Here is a 21,979-nt window from a genome sequence, read left to right on the forward strand (position 1 = left end):
TGGGAATCGAACCAGGTTCTCCACAGTGTGAGACGGAGACGCTACCACTCAGCGTCTCCATCCAGCCACGAGTTCTTTCCTTCAAAACAGGACAAAATCACATCTAGTGAATGCGGTGTTGCCTTAGAAACGTGCCGTAGAAAGTTATACAGCGGTGTATACCGGTAATTATGACCATGTAACTTACAGAAGTCGCAGTTTCACGAGTAGCGAAGTACGTATCCGCTAAATTTCTTCTACGCTCTGCGCACACGCAGGGCCATCTTGCGGCAAACACAGAAGACGCCCTCCTCGCAATATACGGCGCTGCCGCGACACGTGACGCGCCACTCGCCCCATGACCGCGTCCGCCTTAATGGCGCGTGGGGGCCCGGCTATCTCTGCCGATCGCAACGTTTGGCTGGCGTAGCGCGTTTGAGTAGGCGGTGTGAACGGGATGCGATAACGCTATCGCGTTCCAGTCTTGAAGGCGAAGCTTAAGCGTCCTCCAATTTTTTTTTCGCCACCATGCTTTGCGTGTTTCAGAAAAACATCAAAGCACGTCACGATGGAAGAAAATTTTAGAGCGCAGCTTTTAGGCACCCGTTTCTGCGGCGAGCGTTGGTGTCAGCGTAACCGAGCAAACCATCGCAGCAGAGGAAAGAGCGACCGTAGAGCGCAGCGCGGGGCGAAAAATGTTGTGAGAGGGACGGGAGTGCGAAGTAGAAAGCGGAGGAGGGCACAGCGGAAGCATGAGGAGGAAAGCGGGTGAGGGTAGGGCGACAGCGAGAGAAGAAAAGCGTATTGTCGTAAAAGAGGTGCACAGCGGTGACGACGGCTACGAGCTGGCGCCAGAGTAGTGCGCGTCTGCGACGTCTGTTGGCGAAGGCTGCTGCAAATCCCGCCCACCGGACACTCAAGCGCTGCATGGGTGATCACCGAGGCAGTCACGCCACACTACACTCCGTTTGCAACAAGCCGCACGACACGGATTGACCGCGAAAGCCAATATAACGTGAAATAAGAACGTGTATAGAGCTGGGCTCAGATTTCGCATTAGGGGGTATCGCGATCGCCGGTGAATTCATTTACAGCCAAGGTCTCTCTACCTAGGATCCCGGGAGTTTTCTGTGTCCGTCACGTCGACAGAAAGCCCAGTGCGCCGATGCCAGCTGCTGTACAGGGCGAGGAGGACTGGGTAATGACCCTGTAAGGCAGATGCGTAAAGCGAACATGCAGCAAAGCTTTCGTTTCAGTACGAAACGCCCAAATGAAAACAGTCGTCAAACCGCATGATTTGTTAAGAGGCGTGCGTTCTTCCGCGTTGAGCAACGTGCGCTGCCGCCAAACCCTCGCCGGTGATCGTTGTCGGATACTTTAATGTATACCGGAAACCGGAAACAACGCAGTGGTTCAGCCGCTTGCTGGAAGACCTTGGCCTCGGATACTTCAACGATCCCATTCTACTCACTGTCGTACACGCGTCATGGATCCATTTACCTGTGGACAAAGACATTTCTCGCATAAGAACGGAAATCATATTTGTGGATCATAAGGACCACAAAGTGGTTTTTGCAATAATTTGAAACTAATAAATAAAGTAGAGATCTTGTAAACTGCATGGAAACGTGTGTTTGTGTCATATGTCACTATGAAGAGCAATTTGCGCAATGGCCGAAGATCATGGGAGGATTATTATTTTTTTTTTCACGTTGCCCTATATTAGGCGCAACATATCTACAGATTCGCTGAACAGCCAGCTTCATAGGAGTGGATCGGCGGAGGTTTTTTTTTCCGTGTGATAAAATTGGAGAAACCAGTTTTAGGACTAGTGGAATTGGCCGAATTTTCCGAGCAATATCTGAGATGGTCTAAAGACATGTCTGGGACACTTAACCTAGAATTACTCCAATCTCTATGAACAAACATTGCGGGGTGTAAAGTGCCATAATCGTGATCGCCTTATGAAGCACTCAGTGGAGGCGGAATGCGGAAGAATTTGGACCAGCGGGGTCACATTAACGTACAAACAATGCAGGGTACACGGACGCGTCGCATTTCACCCCCATTAAAATTCGGCAGCCGTGGCCCAGATTGAACCCACGACCGCGAGCTCAGCAGCCCAATGCCGCAGCCACTGGACTAACGCGGGGGCAAGAGGCATTGGAAATCGGCTTTTGCACTCGAATAGAGCGAGGCTACACGAATAACGATGCTACACACTTCGCCGCCGCGCAGTGTGTTCGCCGAACACACTCGAGGACGAGTGCACTGTGCTGTAATTGTCCCTAAGCGTTCTCGTGCAGAAGCCTGCGAATGACACTAGCGGCTAAATGCACTCGATCAAAGTGCACTCAAGCTTGCCCGTATGACCTGTGTGGCAGGGGCATGAGTGATTGGAGGCGTGCTTGAAGCTGTTGTTTAAATTACATAGATTTGCCCAGTTTATTCCTACGTGTCTGGCGCCAAGGAAACAGGCGAGCGGGAATGTTTCCTCACGCAGCCGTCCTGCGCAATTGGACACACACGGTGATCAAGCTCATTGGCCTTCCTGACATCGATGTGTACGTGCGATTGGGCGTAATGGTAGTGCGAGGTTGTGGTTTCGAAGGAAATCTTGTAGCCTAATGAATAAAACATTAGGCTGCTTTAGTTGGAGGACAGTGGTTCGACCTCACAATGGGCAAATAGTTTAAATATTATTTTAAGGATTGAACTATTCGCAAGTCAGCTGGAACATCCAGCAGCCACAGTGAGGAATCACAGAGATGGTTTGGAAAGAAAGCTTCTGTTTAAAAATATCCGAACGGTCTCTGCAAGATATTATTCTCTTCGTCCAATTGTTTCTTCATTTCGCAGTTAGTCGCGCTTCCATCGTAGCCTGCCCCTTGACGCGTCAGTAAATTATTTTTCCATGGCCTTTAACGATTCGCGACATTTACAAAAAATCGCCAATACGAAAAAGGCGATAAAATTGTCGGTAGCAACATTTATGCAGCTAGGCGGGTAGATAATTTCCACGCCGTTACATCTATAGTTCGCGAGCGGCGCCGTGAACAGTCAGGAACTGTCCGTACCATTATCAGTGTGATAGTAGTCTTGGCAACAGCTGAGATTATATAGCGCACTGGCAACGCTTCCATGTTTCCGCAGAATTGTTGGCACGGCGTTTCGCAGTCGACGTATGCGCCGTTCCTCATGGCTTCTCAAGGCAAGCTGTACACGCTGTGCGGTTTCACCGAGGAACTGGACTGGAGACCTTTGCATTTCCTCGAGCCTGTTCCTGCTCACAGAATATGTGGCGCATGTGGCGTGCTGCCCAGAAAGACCGTTTTTCTGCCCTGTCGAGACGTGCTCTGCATAAGCTGCTACGAACAGTGCTTACTCGACGACGGACACGCCTGTCTACTCGACGGCGACCAATTTCTTCCAGAGGACGCTGAGTGGAGAGAATTTCCTTTGGAATACCTGCTGAGGCGCAAGGTAAGATAGCACGAGCAAACATATTCGTGTGTCAGTGTTATCCAGATTATTTTAGCAAAGTTAATCGAATATATTTGGAAAGTAAAGTGGTCATGCTTTTTTAGAAATTATGGTCATTTGCTGTTAGAGCGGAGGAATCACGTGTAAGCTAGATGAAAGGAAATATGGAAATATTACATAGGCGGGGAAACCGTGAAGAGAAGCAAAATATTTTGACGCTGTTGTTTGTATGTATCTTATGCTACTTTTAAATCGCTATAATTTTTGAAAGTACGTCTCGCTTGCTACTGACTTAAAGCTGTGGGAACTCGTGCCAATCGGGTATGTTCCGCGTAGCAAGCAGCGAGTATGCGGCAGCGCTATTGATTTATGAACTGCCCTTCTATTCGGGTATGCTTACTCGCATCCGTTAGTGCGGCATAGGGTGCATTACTTTCGTTTTCATCGCGCATTTTAACGCAGGCGTGTCGAAGTTTTCTTGTATTTCCCGTCTTTTGTTCTCCGACCTTTTTTCTACAACTGGTCTTACACCGCGAAGGACGCTAGGTTGCGTGTCTTAATCATAAATAGACATACTGATTTGCGAAAGTGCACTGTAATATTTGATGTTCTTTTCTAAGAAACCACATACAACTACAGTGTTTAACATTTCAAGTGTGATGCCAGGATTGTGCGGCTGTCGGCTTGTCTGGGATTGCTCCATCTGCGTTGGACTCGCAAGGCTTTGCAAATGAGTATCGCGGAGAATAACTGTTCCATCGTATATTTAATCGTCAGCCGAAGCTGTGATAACGAAGCCCTCAATGGCATGGGTGTGCGTCTACAAGTTTACCGTGGAATGGGAGCGTTTTTATTGTTCGTCCACGTTAGCGGCACGGCAGCTCACCGCAACCTGTTTGCGGAGAATCGTCCGGCTACGCTCGCCAATCGGGAAATCTCCGTGCCACACAAAAGATGGGTCCGCGACCCACTTCTGTGATTTGCAGCAGTCGCACAGTGATGTGGCCAATTAGTAGCTGAGGTGTTGTCGCAATGGCTACGCTCTGGCGTTGCCGGCAGCCGCACCACCGCTGACCACCCGCCGTGGTAGCTTAGTGGCTTTGCTGCAGTGGCGGCTGCCTTTCAAGGGGAGTGAGTGCACGTGAAAAAACCCCAAGGTCTTCTCATTGGCTCATAAATGCCTCGCAGTTCTGTCAAGTGAAAATCCACAATTTAATTTTAATTTTTATGTTTTAATGATATTTTGATGTTAACCTGACTGTTCGCCCGACATACTTAGGTACTGGGTGATGATCATGATATGTACAGTCATCATCATCATCATCAGCCTAGTTACGCCCACTGCAGGGCAAAGGCCTCTCCCATACTTCTCCAACTGCCCCGGTCATGTACTAATTGTGGCCATGTTGTCCCTGCAAACGTCTTAATGTCATCTGCCCACCTAACTTTCTGCCGCCCCCTGCTACGCTTCCCTTCTCTTGGAATCCAGTCCGTAGCTCTTAGTGACCATCGGTTATCTTCCCTCCTCATTACATGTCCGGCCCATGCCCATTTCTTTTTCTTGATTTCAACTAAGATGTCGTTTACCCGCGTTTGTTGCCTCACCCAATCTGCTCTTTTCTTATCCCTTAACGTTACACCCATCATTCTTCTTTCCATAGCTCGTTGCGTCGTTCTCAATTTCAGCAGAACCCTTTTCGTAAGCCTCCAGGTTTCTGCCCCATATGTGAGTACTGGTAACACACAGCTGTTGTACACTTTCCTTTTGAGGGATAGTGGCAACCTACTGTTCATGATTTGAGAATGCCTGCCAAACGCACCCCAACCCATTCTTATTCTTCTGGTTATTTCAGTCTCATGATCCGGATCCGTGGTCACTACCTGCCCTAAGTAGATGTATTCCCTTACCACTTCCAGTGTTTCGCTACCTATCGTAAACTGCTGTTCTCTTCCGAGACTGTTAAACAGTACTTTAGTTTTCTGCAGATTAATTTTCAGACCCACCCTTCTGCTTTGCCTCTCCAGGTCAGTGAGCATGCATTGCAATTGGTCTCCTGAGTTACTAAGCAAGGCAATATCATCAGCGAATCGCAAGTTGCTAAGGTATTCTCCATCAACTTTTATCCCCAATTCTTCCCACTCCAGGCCTCTGAATACCTCCTGTAAACATGCTGTGAATAGCATTGGAGATATCGTATCTCCCTGTCTGACGCCTTTCTTTATAGGGATTTTGTTGCTTTCTTTGTGGAGGACTACGGTGGCTGTGGAGCCGCTATAGATATCTTCCAGTATTTTTACATATGGCTCATCTACACCCTGATTCCGTAATGCCTCCATGACTGCTGAGGTTTCGACTGAATCAAACGCTTTCTCGTAATCAATAAAAGCTATATATAAGGGTTGGTTATATTCTGCACATTTCTCTATCACTTGATTGATAGTGTGAATATGGTCTATTGTTGAGTAGCCTTTACGGAATCCTGCCTGGTCCTTTGGTTGACAGAAGTCTAAGGTGTTCCTGATTCTATTTGCGATTACCTTAGTAAATACTTTGTAGGCAACGGACAGTAAGCTGATCGGTCTATAATTTTTCAAGTCTTTGGCGTCCCCTTTCTTATGGATTAGGATTATGTTAGCGTTCTTCCAAGATTCCGGTACGCTCGAGGTTATGAGGCATTGCGTATACAGGGTGGCCAGTTTCTCTAGAACAATCTGACCACCATCCTTCAACAAATCTGCTGTTACCTGATCCTCCCCAGCTGCCTTCCCCCTTTGCATAGCTCCTAAGGCTTTCTTTACCTCTTCTGGCGTTACCTGTGGGATTTCGAATTCCTCTAGGCTATTCTCTCTTCCACTATCGTCGTGGGTGCCACTGGTACTGTATAAATCTCTATAGAACTCCTCAGCCACTTGAACTATCTCGCCCATATTAGTAACGATATTGCCGGCTTTGTCTCTTAACGCACACATCTGATTCTTGCCTATTCCTAGTTTCTTCTTCACTGTTTTTAGGCTTCCTCCTTTCCTGAGAGCCTGTTCAATTCTATCCATATTATAGTTCCTGATGTCCGCTGTCTTACGCTTGTTGATTAACTTAGAAAGTTCTGCCAGTTCTATTCTAGCTGTAGGATTAGAGGCTTTCATACATTGGCGTTTCTTGATCAGATCTTTCGTCTCCTGCGATAGCTTACTGGTTTCCTGTCTAACGGCGTTACCACCGACTTCTATTGCGCACTCCTTGATGATGCCCATGAGATTGTCGTTCATTGCTTCAACACTAAGGTCCTCTTCCTGAGTTAAAGCCGAATACCTGTTCTGTAGTTTGATCCGGAATTCCTCTAGTTTCCCTCTTACCGCTAACTCATTGATTGGCTTCTTGTGTACCAGTTTCTTTCGTTCCCTCCTCAAGTCTAGGCTAATTCGAGTTCTTACCATCCTGTGGTCACTGCAGCGTACCTTGCCGAGCACGTCTACATCTTGAATGATGCCAGGGTTCGCGCAGAGTATGAAGTCGATTTCATTTCTAGTCTCACCATTCGGGCTCCTCCACGTCCACTTTCGGCTAACCCGCTTGCGGAAAAAGGTATTCATTATACGCATATTATTCTGTTCTGCAAACTCTACTAATAATTCTCCTCTGCTATTCCTAGAGCCTATGCCATATTCCCCCACTGACTTGTCTCCAGCCTGCTTCTTGCCTACCCTGGCATTGAAGTCGCCCATCAGTATAGTGTATTTTGTTTTGACTTTACCCATCGCCGATTCTACGTCTTCATAAAAGCTTTCGACTTCCTGGTCATCATGACTAGATGTAGGAGCGTAGACCTGTACAACCTTCATTTTGTACCTCTTATTAAGTTTCACAACAAGACATGCCACCCTCTCGTTAATGCTATAGAATTCCTGTATGTTACCAGCTATTTCCTTATTAATCAGGAATCCGACTCCTAGTTCTCGTCTCTCCGCTAAGCCCCGGTAACACAGTACATGCCCGCTTTTTAGCACTGTATATGCTTCTTTTGTCCTCCTAACCTCACTGAGCCCTATTATATCCCATTTACTACCCTCTAATTCCTCCAATAACACTGCTAGACTCGCCTCACTAGATAGCGTTCTAACGTTAAACGTTGCCAGGTTCAGATTCCAATGGCGGCCTGTCCGGAGCCAGGTATTAGCACCCTCTGCAGCGTCACAGATCTGACCGCCGCCGTGGTCAGTTGCTTCGCGGCTGCTGGGGACTGAGGGCCGGGGTTCGATTGTTGTATTCATATAGGAGGTTGTGGCCAAGTACTGCACCAGGGTGGCCAATCCTGCTCTGGTGAGAGAGTGCGTTACCGGTTCTGGTCACCGGGATCAGGCCGCACTCCAGGCCTGTTTGTGCAATTTTCTCAACACACGGTTTTTTTTTTTTTTGTATTTTCCGGTGGAGAATAGCGCGGCACCGGGGTTTGAATCACGGTCCTCTTGCACTGGAGACGGATACTCTACCGTCCCCGTAGAAGTTAAATTAAAAATTAATTAATGGGGTTTTTACGTGACAAAACCACTTTCTGATTATGCACGCCGTAGTGGAGGACTCCGAAAATTTCGACCACCTGGGGTTCTTTAACGTGCACTTAATTCTAAGTACACGGGTGTTTTCGCATTTCGCCCCCATCGAAATGCGGCCGCCGTGGTCGGGGTCCGATCCCGCGACCTCGTGCTCAGCAGTCTAACACCATAACTACTGAGCAACCACGGCGGGTCCCGCAGGAGTTGTACGCCTCATTTAACCTACAGTGGTGCCCTACTTTGTCAGTCAAGGTGGACCAATCTGAGCTCGGTTATACCGCATGGATGGCACTCGGCTACAGAACCTGGTATTTATGACCTGCACATGTGAGTGTGAGGCCATACATATTTGAAGATATATATCTTTCTTTTCTTTTTCTTTTTTTTTTTTTTAGGAGGGTTCCCGTACAGTGATAAAATAAAGGAAAAGACATTAAAAGAAAGAAAAAAAAGGAAAGAAAAAAAAGGGGCGGAAAAAAAAAAAAGGAACATAACAGGTGATTTGAACTCGTGACCCTTCGATGTTGCCCGGAAAGATAGCTCAGTCGGTTGGTTCGTCAGGCCCCAGGCTACTTTCAAGCGCCACAGCTCCTCCTCCGAGCCTCACACTTACGTGGAAAGAGACTCATGTTGTCCGCGATACTAACCCTGATACTAATTGTAAATATTCATCTCATCTATGGGATCTAATGCGCGCGCTGTTTCTTTGTCTCTGCGTGTAGTAGTTGAGAGAGCCAGTTTAAGGGCGGAGTAGTTGGAAGGCATACTTTCTAGGAAAAATGGCCGCTCAAGGAGAAGAGTGAACTCGAGCGGCTTTAGAGGCTAGGAAAACTGCCTTAAAATATTTAGACTTGAGGGAAAGCTTCGTTAACAAACTATAACACGACGATCAGCACTCGAATACGACGAGAGAAATTACTGAGACGTGGAAAATTCCCTTGAAAAAAAAATCTGGTTTGCTAGACAAATGCTTGTATGTATTGAACCTCTTAAAAGATGAGGGGTGAAATATGCGCTCACCGAGAGGGCATCTTCAGCACGAGACATCCACAAGGCACCTTACAGAGATGTGGAGAGCTTCGCGGCCGGAACGAAGCATCCCTTCTCCGCCGGCCAAGAGGGGGAAACGCGCTTTCCGATCGCTCAAGGTTGCGCGGACAAAGCATAGTTCTAGCGTCTAGGAAAAGCTTAACCAGGTGCGATGGCGGCACGCATAGCGTGGGAAGCTAGCCGCCAGAATAACTATACCAAGGACTGCTGCTGATGAGGGCGAAGTACCTTCGTGTAATTATAATAACCCTAATAGGACTACTTTCGAAAAAAAAGGAAACGGCCCAGAGGGCTATACTACGAGAGCTATGACTGATAGTTTTCTATATATATATATATATTCATCTCATCTATGGGATCGCATTCGCGCGCTATTTTTTTGTCTCTGCGTGTAGTACAGTTAAGAGAGCCAGTTTAAGGGCGGAGAAGAAGAAAGAAGAGAAAAGCAAAAACTGCAGCGCCGTGGTTTTAAAGCGCACCCGTGGTAGAGAAACGGAATGCGATATAAGCGTGCGTAGCCATGATACGCACACGACAAACTGCCTTAAAATATTTAGACTTGAGGGAAAGCTTCGTTAGCAAACGATAGCACGGCAATCAGCACTCGAATATAATTATAACCCTATTACTAATTGTAAATATTCATCTCATCTATGGGATCTAATGCGCGCGCTGTTTCTTTGTCTCTGCGTGTAGTAGTTGAGAGAGCCAGTTTAAGGGCGGAGAAGAAGAAAGAAGAGAAAAGCAAAAACTGCAGCGCCGTGGTTTTAAAGCGCACCCGTGGTAGAGAAACGGAATGCGATATAAGCGTGCGTAGCCATGATATGCACACGACAAACTGCCTTAAAATATTTAGACTTGAGGGAAAGCTTCGTTAGCAAACGATAGCACGGCAATCAGCACTCGAATATAATTATAACCCTGATACTAACTGTAAATATTCATCTCATCTAAGGGATCTAATGCGCGCGCTGTTTCTTTGTCTCTGCGTGTAGTAGTTGAGAGAGCCAGTTTAAGGGCGGAGTAGTTGGAAGGCATACTTTCTAGGAAAAATGGCCGCTCAAGGAGAAGAGCGAACTCGAGCGGCTTTAGAGGCTAGGAAAACTGCCTTAAAATATTTAGACTTGAGGGAAAGCTTCGTTAACAAACTATAACACGACGATCAGCACTCGAATACGACGAGAGAAATTACTGAGACGTGGAAAATTCCCTTGAAAAAAAAATCTGGTTTGCTAGACAAATGCTTGTATGTATTGAACCTCTTAAAAGATGAGGGGTGAAATATGCGCTCACCGAGAGGGCATCTTCAGCACGAGACATCCACAAGGCACCTTACAGAGATGTGGAGAGCTTCGCGGCCGGAACGAAGCATCCCTTCTCCGCCGGCCAAGAGGGGGAAACGCGCTTTCCGATCGCTCAAGGTTGCGCGGACAAAGCATAGTTCTTGCGTCTAGGAAAAGCTTAACCAGGTGCGATGGCGGCACGCATAGCGTGGGAAGCTAGCCGCCAGAATAACTATACCAAGGACTGCTGCTGATGAGGGCGAAGTACCTTCGTGTAATTATAATAACCCTAATAGGACTACTTTCGAAAAAAAAGGAAACGGCCCAGAGGGCTATACTACGAGAGCTATGACTGATAGTTTTCTATATATATATATATTCATCTCATCTATGGGATCGCATTCGCGCGCTGTTTCTTTGTCTCTGCGTGTAGTACAGTTAAGAGAGCCAGTTTAAGGGCGGAGAAGAAGAAAGAAGAGAAAAGCAAAAACTGCAGCGCCGTGGTTTTAAAGCGCACCCGTGGTAGAGAAACGGAATGCGATATAAGCGTGCGTAGCCATGATACGCACACGACAAACTGCCTTAAAATATTTAGACTTGAGGGAAAGCTTCGTTAGCAAACGATAGCACGGCAATCAGCACTCGAATATAATTATAACCCTATTACTAATTGTAAATATTCATCTCATCTATGGGATCTAATGCGCGCGCTGTTTCTTTGTCTCTGCGTGTAGTAGTTGAGAGAGCCAGTTTAAGGGCGGAGAAGAAGAAAGAAGAGAAAAGCAAAAACTGCAGCGCCGTGGTTTTAAAGCGCACCCGTGGTAGAGAAACGGAATGCGATATAAGCGTGCGTAGCCATGATATGCACACGACAAACTGCCTTAAAATATTTAGACTTGAGGGAAAGCTTCGTTAGCAAACGATAGCACGGCAATCAGCACTCGAATATAATTATAACCCTATTACTAATTGTAAATATTCATCTCATCTATGGGATCTAATGCGCGCGCTGTTTCTTTGTCTCTGCGTGTAGTAGTTGAGAGAGCCAGTTTAAGGGCGGAGAAGAAGAAAGAAGAGAAAAGCAAAAACTGCAGCGCCGTGGTTTTAAAGCGCACCCGTGGTAGAGAAACGGAATGCGATATAAGCGTGCGTAGCCATGATATGCACACGACAAACTGCCTTAAAATATTTAGACTTGAGGGAAAGCTTCGTTAGCAAACGATAGCACGGCAATCAGCACTCGAATATAATTATAACCCTATTACTAATTGTAAATATTCATCTCATCTATGGGATCTAATGCGCGCGCTGTTTCTTTGTCTCTGCGTGTAGTAGTTGAGAGAGCCAGTTTAAGGGCGGAGAAGAAGAAAGAAGAGAAAAGCAAAAACTGCAGCGCCGTGGTTTTAAAGCGCACCCGTGGTAGAGAAACGGAATGCGATATAAGCGTGCGTAGCCATGATATGCACACGACAAACTGCCTTAAAATATTTAGACTTGAGGGAAAGCTTCGTTAGCAAACGATAGCACGGCAATCAGCACTCGAATATAATTATAACCCTGATACTAATTGTAAATATTCATCTCATCTATGGGATCTAATGCGCGCGCTGTTTCTTTGTCTCTGCGTGTAGTAGTTGAGAGAGCCAGTTTAAGGGCGGAGTAGTTGGAAGGCATACTTTCTAGGAAAAATGGCCGCTCAAGGAGAAGAGCGAACTCGAGCGGCTTTAGAGGCTAGGAAAACTGCCTTAAAATATTTAGACTTGAGGGAAAGCTTCGTTAACAAACTATAACACGACGATCAGCACTCGAATACGACGAGAGAAATTACTGAGACGTGGAAAATTCCCTTGAAAAAAAAATCTGGTTTGCTAGACAAATGCTTGTATGTATTGAACCTCTTAAAAGATGAGGGGTGAAATATGCGCTCACCGAGAGGGCATCTTCAGCACGAGACATCCACAAGGCACCTTACAGAGATGTGGAGAGCTTCGCGGCCGGAACGAAGCATCCCTTCTCCGCCGGCCAAGAGGGGGAAACGCGCTTTCCGATCGCTCAAGGTTGCGCGGACAAAGCATAGTTCTAGCATCTAGGAAAAGCTTAACCAGGTGCGATGGCGGCACGCATAGCGTGGGAAGCTAGCCGCCAGAATAACTATACCAAGGACTGCTGCTGATGAGGGCGAAGTACCTTCGTGTAATTATAATAACCCTAATAGGACTACTTTCGAAAAAAAAGGAAACGGCCCAGAGGGCTATACTACGAGAGCTATGACTGATAGTTTTCTATATATATATATATATTCATCTCATCTATGGGATCGCATTCGCGCGCTGTTTCTTTGTCTCTGCGTGTAGTACAGTTAAGAGAGCCAGTTTAAGGGCGGAGAAGAAGAAAGAAGAGAAAAGCAAAAACTGCAGCGCCGTGGTTTTAAAGCGCACCCGTGGTAGAGAAACGGAATGCGATATAAGCGTGCGTAGCCATGATACGCACACGACAAACTGCCTTAAAATATTTAGACTTGAGGGAAAGCTTCGTTAGCAAACGATAGCACGGCAATCAGCACTCGAATATAATTATAACCCTATTACTAATTGTAAATATTCATCTCATCTATGGGATCTAATGCGCGCGCTGTTTCTTTGTCTCTGCGTGTAGTAGTTGAGAGAGCCAGTTTAAGGGCGGAGAAGAAGAAAGAAGAGAAAAGCAAAAACTGCAGCGCCGTGGTTTTAAAGCGCACCCGTGGTAGAGAAACGGAATGCGATATAAGCGTGCGTAGCCATGATATGCACACGACAAACTGCCTTAAAATATTTAGACTTGAGGGAAAGCTTCGTTAGCAAACGATAGCACGGCAATCAGCACTCGAATATAATTATAACCCTATTACTAATTGTAAATATTCATCTCATCTATGGGATCTAATGCGCGCGCTGTTTCTTTGTCTCTGCGTGTAGTAGTTGAGAGAGCCAGTTTAAGGGCGGAGAAGAAGAAAGAAGAGAAAAGCAAAAACTGCAGCGCCGTGGTTTTAAAGCGCACCCGTGGTAGAGAAACGGAATGCGATATAAGCGTGCGTAGCCATGATATGCACACGACAAACTGCCTTAAAATATTTAGACTTGAGGGAAAGCTTCGTTAGCAAACGATAGCACGGCAATCAGCACTCGAATATAATTATAACCCTATTACTAATTGTAAATATTCATCTCATCTATGGGATCTAATGCGCGCGCTGTTTCTTTGTCTCTGCGTGTAGTAGTTGAGAGAGCCAGTTTAAGGGCGGAGAAGAAGAAAGAAGAGAAAAGCAAAAACTGCAGCGCCGTGGTTTTAAAGCGCACCCGTGGTAGAGAAACGGAATGCGATATAAGCGTGCGTAGCCATGATATGCACACGACAAACTGCCTTAAAATATTTAGACTTGAGGGAAAGCTTCGTTAGCAAACGATAGCACGGGAATCAGCACTCGAATATAATTATAACCCTGATACTAATTGTAAATATTCATCTCATCTATGGGATCTAATGCGCGCGCTGTTTCTTTGTCTCTGCGTGTAGTAGTTGAGAGAGCCAGTTTAAGGGCGGAGTAGTTGGAAGGCATACTTTCTAGGAAAAATGGCCGCTCAAGGAGAAGAGCGAACTCGAGCGGCTTTAGAGGCTAGGAAAACTGCCTTAAAATATTTAGACTTGAGGGAAAGCTTCGTTAACAAACTATAACACGACGATCAGCACTCGAATACGACGAGAGAAATTACTGAGACGTGGAAAATTCCCTTGAAAAAAAAATCTGGTTTGCTAGACAAATGCTTGTATGTATTGAACCTCTTAAAAGATGAGGGGTGAAATATGCGCTCACCGAGAGGGCATCTTCAGCACGAGACATCCACAAGGCACCTTACAGAGATGTGGAGAGCTTCGCGGCCGGAACGAAGCATCCCTTCTCCGCCGGCCAAGAGGGGGAAACGCGCTTTCCGATCGCTCAAGGTTGCGCGGACAAAGCATAGTTCTAGCGTCTAGGAAAAGCTTAACCAGGTGCGATGGCGGCACGCATAGCGTGGGAAGCTAGCCGCCAGAATAACTATACCAAGGACTGCTGCTGATGAGGGCGAAGTACCTTCGTGTAATTATAATAACCCTAATAGGACTACTTTCGAAAAAAAAGGAAACGGCCCAGAGGGCTATACTACGAGAGCTGTGACTGATAGTTTTCTATATATATATATATTCATCTCATCTATGGGATCGCATTCGCGCGCTGTTTCTTTGTCTCTGCGTGTAGTACAGTTAAGAGAGCCAGTTTAAGGGCGGAGAAGAAGAAAGAAGAGAAAAGCAAAAACTGCAGCGCCGTGGTTTTAAAGCGCACCCGTGGTAGAGAAACGGAATGCGATATAAGCGTGCGTAGCCATGATACGCACACGACAAACTGCCTTAAAATATTTAGACTTGAGGGAAAGCTTCGTTAGCAAACGATAGCACGGCAATCAGCACTCGAATATAATTATAACCCTATTACTAATTGTAAATATTCATCTCATCTATGGGATCTAATGCGCGCGATGTTTCTTTGTCTCTGCGTGTAGTAGTTGAGAGAGCCAGTTTAAGGGCGGAGAAGAAGAAAGAAGAGAAAAGCAAAAAACTGCAGCGCCGTGGTTTTAAAGCGCACCCGTGGTAGAGAAACGGAATGCGATATAAGCGTGCGTAGCCATGATATGCACACGACAAACTGCCTTAAAATATTTAGACTTGAAGGAAAGCTTCGTTAGCAAACGATAGCACGGCAATCAGCACTCGAATATAATTATAACCCTGATACTAATTGTAAATATTCATCTCATCTATGGGATCTAATGCGCGCGCTGTTTCTTTGTCTCTGCGTGTACACGCAGAGACATGTGCACACGCAGAGATATATATATATATATATATATATATATATATATATATATATATATATATATATATATATATATATATATATATATATACACACACACAATGTTTTGTTAAAGCACGTAGGCCGCAAGAGCGGGAGCAAGCTCCGCACCACAGTACCAATGTCTCAAGCAAGCGGATAACCGGGTACTGTGGCAGCAAAGCGCATGTGTACTCTAAGAAACTCCTGCTGCAGAAGCACCGGAACCGATAGGCGTCTCCTTTTTACAAGGGTTCTTACACTTGATGTCTTTTTCGGCAGGCCAAGGCACACTCTCCGGACTTTTGCTTACACACCAGCGAGCGCCTTTGTGTCGATTTAGAAAATCCCCTTTAGCACAGGTAGTCTGCATCGTAGGAAACCTTCCCAGAGAGCCTTCCCATGCGTGACAGAGAATTTACAGAGCTGCCCCCAGCGTTGCGTGATTGGATACTGAATGTGCTCGCGTGTCACACAATTCTTGCTCTCAGAATTCGAATATGCGGTGTGCATGTCATTAGTCTGTCGATTGTCACCCCCAGAAACTTGACACGTACCGCATCGGACAGCACGAGACATCACGCCTAGTGAAAGGAACGGCGGCACGTGTTTCTGGTGACATCGTTAGACGTTGCGCAAATAGAAATGTTTTAATGTAATTGACAGCTTTCAGGAAACTTGTTAGTAGGGCGCATCTGTTACGACCACAGCACCGTATCCACATGTCATCTGCATATAGAGAGATTTCAACCGCCGTGAGAATGTACTTCTCCAGTCCAATTAGAGAGACATTAGGTAACACCAGATTTGAAACACCGCACTGGGAAGCTCCTCGATGCAGTGCGTGCGGAGCTGTATCAGCAGAGAATATCGACACGGAAGAGCAGTCATTCAACTAAATCGTTTCTTGTGTCAGAGACATTATTATAAGCAGTTCACCGCTCATGTACAATGAAGTAACAACCTTAAATAAAGCCATTGAAACCAGATGAACCCATATCTTTCTTGCTTGATTTGGAATTTCTAGCAGACTCCTTGTATTTACGCCTCTGACCGAAATAAAATTCTGTTGAACGTTTGGGCTTGTCCGTGTCAGTAGCCTGTCGGCTATGTGTGTTAGGGCAGCACTGACGCACGCATGCGAGTACGAGATCGAGCAGCGTTTGTCTTTTTCCAAATATTGACATCATGGTTATCGGAAGCAGCTTTTCCTCGTTACCTCATCACTTCAGTATGTGAAACCATTTAGCAAAAAGAAAAAGGCATAAGTTATAAGTTATAAGCACTATACCAAACCGCTCCTTGTCGTTAAGCGGCTGAGACGCCTAAGGATTTCAGTGGCCTACTGGAACGAAAGCGGATTGCTGAACGTGAACGCAACGCCACCCAATCGGAGCAAACGAAGTTACCTCGACGTACTAAGATATTTCACCTTCATCAACCACTCTCTTTCGCAATGTAAATACCACCAGTTTGCGCACGTGATTCAAGTGGCGTCGCCGTTTCGCTCCTGAAAATTAACACGATTAGTGAAAATCCTTCTTTAAGCCAAATAGCAATAGTTCGTGTAATGTTGCACTCAAATGAGGTTGTCGCTGCCGCATTTCTTCTTTCTTCCGAACCATTTCTGTCTGCAGTATGTCAACATCTTAAAGGAACATTATTTAGTGCCCGTGTGACAGCAAGATCGAAGGCATCAAATAACATAGAATATGTTAAAATAGAAAATAATCTGAAGATCTTATGGAAAATTGCTTAAACGCTCTTTTTTCTTTCATTTCAGATCAAATGTTGGAATGAAGAACGCGGCTGCGACGTTGTTTTGCCTGCATCAGAGTTGAACAAGCATTTTTGCAATGACTGTGAGCACCACGCTACGTCGTGCCCTAAATGTTCAAAGCTAGTGCTGCGTAGTAATGTGTCCGCGCATTTACAGAGCAAATGCCGAGACTATGCGGGGTCTCTGACGTCCGGTGCTGTAGAAAAGTCACACATTGACGAAAAAGCAGTGATGATGGCTCTGAATGCAAGCTTAGACGTGCGAGGAGTTGAAATTAAAGACAGGCTAGACGAAGTAATTAGTGATCATATTGTCCAAAATGACCGGCTAAATGAGATTTCACATTGCATGAACACGGTCAAAGAAGCACTGCTACAAAGGCCAAGCGGAAATAGTACCTTGGATCACCTTACTTCACAATCTACAGTTACGTTATCTTCAGTCGAGAAAAGATTGATTGACCACAGCGAAGAGACACGTGTGCTTGCAGGAACCTTAACGGATTCAATAAAAGAGCTGAAGGAAGTGTTGCAGGACACCGCAAGGACATTCTCCATAAACTGTGTAGGAAGTGTTGCTGGTATTGGTGGAGCGAAGCACACTGAGAAGAAAGGAGGACATAGCGCATTGAATAAAGAACTTGCCTTACACACAATAGACATAAAGCGATATGAGTTTATTGTTAAGGGATACGAAGCAATGAAAAAGAGCGCATATTCTGAAGGCAAACATCTTTGCGCGGAAGAAAAACTATACATATCTGGCTATCACGTGTCGCCAGGAGTGTACTTCACAAAAGAGGGAGATCATGTGTTTCTGCATCCTCGTTTTCAGCTGCACAAGGGTGTGATCGATGAATTTCTTCAGTGGCCTTTCAGTCAGGACATTCGGCTGACCGTCAAGCATCCGTCCCAAAGCAAACAGTGCCAGAAGGCGTGGCCGAATACCGGTGAACTTACGTACTATGGAAGACCCGGAGAAACAGACAACGCTGGCTGCTTCCCCCGAGGCATTTCATTTAGCCTAAATGATCTTGAAGGGGAAGGGTACGTCACGGAGGACAAGCTTCACATCGTGTGGGAGCTTCTTTCGAAGCCCGTAGCAGAATAAATGAGAATTTTGCGTATTTCATTAAATACACGCTGTTTTATTTCCTGGAAACAAATTTCGCACTTCCAAATGCCTTCGTTGAAAGAAAAGTAAAGCTTCGGTTTTCTTCAATAATTTTTCAATGTGTACTTATCTACCCGACATCGCTGTAGTGTAAGTTTATCAAATTGCCTTTCAACTGTGTATTGTTCCATCCAGAACTGTTTGTGTAGGTGACTCGCAGACGGAGAATTCCACATATTCTATCATGGTGGATATTTGCTGTTCACATATATATATATATGTATATATATGTATATATATATATATATATATATATATATATATATATATATATATATAAAAGCCAAACCGCAAGAACTTTAGAGACGATGCCTTCAGTGCTGACACAAAAAGCTTGCATTTCTGACGAAACAATCCGTGCATGCTAACTCAATTCCTATCGCATAGTCTTGTTTAACTTACATGTACGTTGTTTTATTTTCCACTGTTCATTTATGGCACACCTACAAAGGGGAATCATCTTAACAACATAGTCATTGTCTTAGCTGCACCAATATTTGAAAAAAATTACCTTTGGCTGATAGGACAATTCTACCCTTCAACTAAATTACTCGCCGAGGCGGACATGACGTCTACGAGCGATCAGATGCGCATTTGATTAACCGTTTCACTAATTACGTATCTCGCTATTTTATGTACAGCATATCTTACAATTTGCGAATTATAGCTATTTATAATTAGAGCTATTATAGCGGTCTCATCCACGAATTCTGTGGACGGCACCGGTTTTAGCATATGTGCCATCAACTTTGCGATAAAATTTGGTTTTCAAAAGGACGTTTAGAAGGCATAGTTGATGCATATATCACATGATTTAGGATCGCAAACAAAGACGCGGCACTAAAGAAAGCGTCGGCAGCGGACAAGGGCTACTGTCAAATTTTTTAGTTGACATCGTGGTCATGTGATGTGCAATCGCGATCAAAAATATGCGGCCCACCCCTCCGGTCGGATGAGCGGCTGCAAGGCCACACCACGGAGCTGCTGTCCGCATCGGGCGCCTGCTTTTAGAGTACATCGAATAACGACAAACTTCGCCCTCACTCTCGTACGGCCGCTTCACCCGCTTGATAAATTTCAATTGCGGTATTCACCTGTTACGCAACTGACGGTCAATTGGAAAGAGGGCTCCTCAATGCGCGCTTGCCTTCCTCCCTGCACTGGCGCGCAGGAGTAGCAAGCAAAGAGACACCACTTTGTGGGTGTCAACACCCGTCCTCTCTAATGTTACGTTTTCGTTTAACGCGAAATGAAATGCAATGCCAGTCTCGTTACTAGGCTCACATTGCAGAAACCGTCCTAACCTGCTAGCCGTGCCCGAAAGCATTCCGCCGCCGCCGCGCCAAGGACTTCGGCAGCACGGCATAGGCAACGCCTATAATAGAAACAAGCGCTTTTTAACCTGCCGGAAACGCGCATGCCTCCCAAGACGTTGGATTGAGGGTGGGGTGTGTTCGGTTAAAGGTGGATTACGTTGGATTGAAGATGCATTTGGTTGGATTAAGTCGGATTACAGTAAATTGTCGTGCATTAACGGTATATTTCATAGATTGCAGAGTAATAAGAGAGAATTAGGTAGGATTCGGGCGAATCAAGGTGGTTGACGTTGGATTAAGGCTGGATAACGTTAGATCAAGGGCGGACCATGGTGGAATACGTCGGATTAAGAGTAGATTGCATTGAATTGAGGGCGAATTTTATTGCAATAAGGTGTATTCTGGTAAGTTGCGGAGGATTAAGAGTGAATTAGGTTGTAATAGGGCGGATTGAAGTGAATTAGGCTTGATTACGCTCTATTGCACTGTTGCCTTCACATATCGAGCCGTAGAAGCGTATGTCCTCTTTCTTATGCAAAAGCTAGATCTTGAATTTTTGTGAGAAAAGACTGTACTACGAACCAGCGAATCAAACAGATCATAGAGAAATGTGCAGAATGTAACCAACCCTTATATATAGCTTTCATTGATTACGAGAAAGCGTTTGATTCTGTCGAAATCTCAGAAGTCATGGAGGCATTACGGAATCAGGGTGTAGACGAGCCGTATGTAAAAATACTGAAACATATCTATAGCGGCTCCACAGCCACCGTAGTCCTCCATAAAGAAAGGAACAAAATCGCAATAAAGAAAGGCGTCAGGCAGGGAGATACGATCTCTCCAATGCTATTCACAGGGTGTTTACAGGAGGTATTCAGAGACCTGGATTGGGAAGAAGTGCGGATAAACGTTAATAGAGAATATCTTAGCAACTTGCGATTCGCTGATGATATTGCCTTGCTTAGTAACTCAAGGGACCAATTGCGCTGCATGCTCACTGACCTGGAGAGGCAAAACAGAAGAGTGGGTCTAAAAATTAATCTGCTGAAAACTAAAGTAATATTTAACAGTCTCGATGGATGGATGGATGGATGGATGGATGGATGGATGGATGGATGGATGGATGGATGGATGGATGGATGGATGGATGGATGGATGGATGGATGGATGGATGGATGGATGGACGGACGGACGGACGGACGGACGGACGGACGGACGGACGGACGGACGGACGGACGGACGGACGGACGGACGGACGGACGGACGGACGGACGGACGGACGGACGGACGGACGGACGGACGGACGGACGGACGGACGGACGGACGGACGGACGGACGGACGGACGGACGGACGGACGGACGGACGGACGGACGGACGGACGGACGGACGGACGGACGGACGGACGGACGGACGGACGGACGGACGGACGGACGGACGGACGGACGGACGGACGGACGGACGGACGGACGGACGGACGGACGGACGGACGGACGGACGGACGGACGGACGGACGGACGGACGGACGGACGGACGGACGGACGGACGGACGGACGGACGGACGGACGGACGGACGGACGGACGGACGGACGGATGGATGGATGGATGGATGGATGGATGGAACTTTCTTGTACGTCCGGCAAGAGTCCCGGGATCAGGTCTCCCCACGGGGGAACGTAGGGGCGGCGGCCCACCTCGACGACAGGGTCTCCGACGTAACTGCCATCCCTCCTATAACTACATTGCACTCCCACAGCATGCGTTTGAGTGTGGCTGGTCCTTCCTGGCACAATTTGCTCGTGTCGTCCTGATGCTTATCTGTGAAGATACGTGTCAGACGGAATGGATTAGGGAAGGCGTTCGTCTGGAGTTGTCGCCAGGCGACGGCCTGCCTCCTGTTCACATTGGGACTCGGCGGTGGGCATATCCTTCTGGCGTTCAAATATGCACTGGTTATGTCGTTGTATCTGGTGAGCCTGTCCCGTTCTCGAGATGCGTTCGCTTTCGTACGAGAGGCGTTGCCCTGTTCGGCGCGGCGGGTCATGTCTCGCGCCGTCCGGTGCGCTGTCTCGTTTAGGTTCGGGAGCGCGTCACCTTCCGTGGTGACGTGCCCGAGGAACCATATGATCCTCGAGCTCGCGGCTTTGGATCTGCCCGCTTTGGCCAGAATGGACAGGGCTTCTTTGGAAATTCGACCTTTGGCATAATTCTTTACTGCCGCTTGCGAGTCACTTAGTCCGACTTCGCATTCCTGTTCTGTGAGGGCCAGCGCCATCCCTACTTCCTCCGCTATTTCCGAGTGTTTGATGTACACACTGCATGTGGTTCTGATTTTCGATTCTGTGTCTATGACTACGGCGGTGTATTTTTGGCCGTTCGCATATTCGGCTGCGTCGACAAAGCGCGCGTTTCTCTCCCTGCCGAATGAACTGAGCAGAGCCTCGGCTCTTGCCTTTCTTC

At 46.5% G+C, this 21,979-nt stretch overlaps 1 protein-coding gene across 1 annotated transcript; it reads left to right on the plus strand.

The window, feature by feature from the left end:
* Nucleotides 1-3,061: 3,061 nt before the first annotated feature.
* Nucleotides 3,062-18,256, plus strand: LOC126518985 (uncharacterized). The gene is made up of 2 exons (XM_050168598.3): nt 3,062-3,462; nt 17,036-18,256. Exons 1-2 carry the CDS (start codon nt 3,121-3,123, stop codon nt 18,140-18,142), a joined length of 1,449 nt encoding a protein of 482 aa, XP_050024555.1. The 5' UTR covers nt 3,062-3,120; the 3' UTR covers nt 18,143-18,256.
* The last annotated feature ends 3,723 nt before the right edge of the window (nt 18,257-21,979 follow it).

This window comes from Dermacentor andersoni, chromosome 10 (assembly GCF_023375885.2).
Source record: "Dermacentor andersoni chromosome 10, qqDerAnde1_hic_scaffold, whole genome shotgun sequence".
Classification (NCBI taxonomy): domain Eukaryota; kingdom Metazoa; phylum Arthropoda; class Arachnida; order Ixodida; family Ixodidae; genus Dermacentor; species Dermacentor andersoni.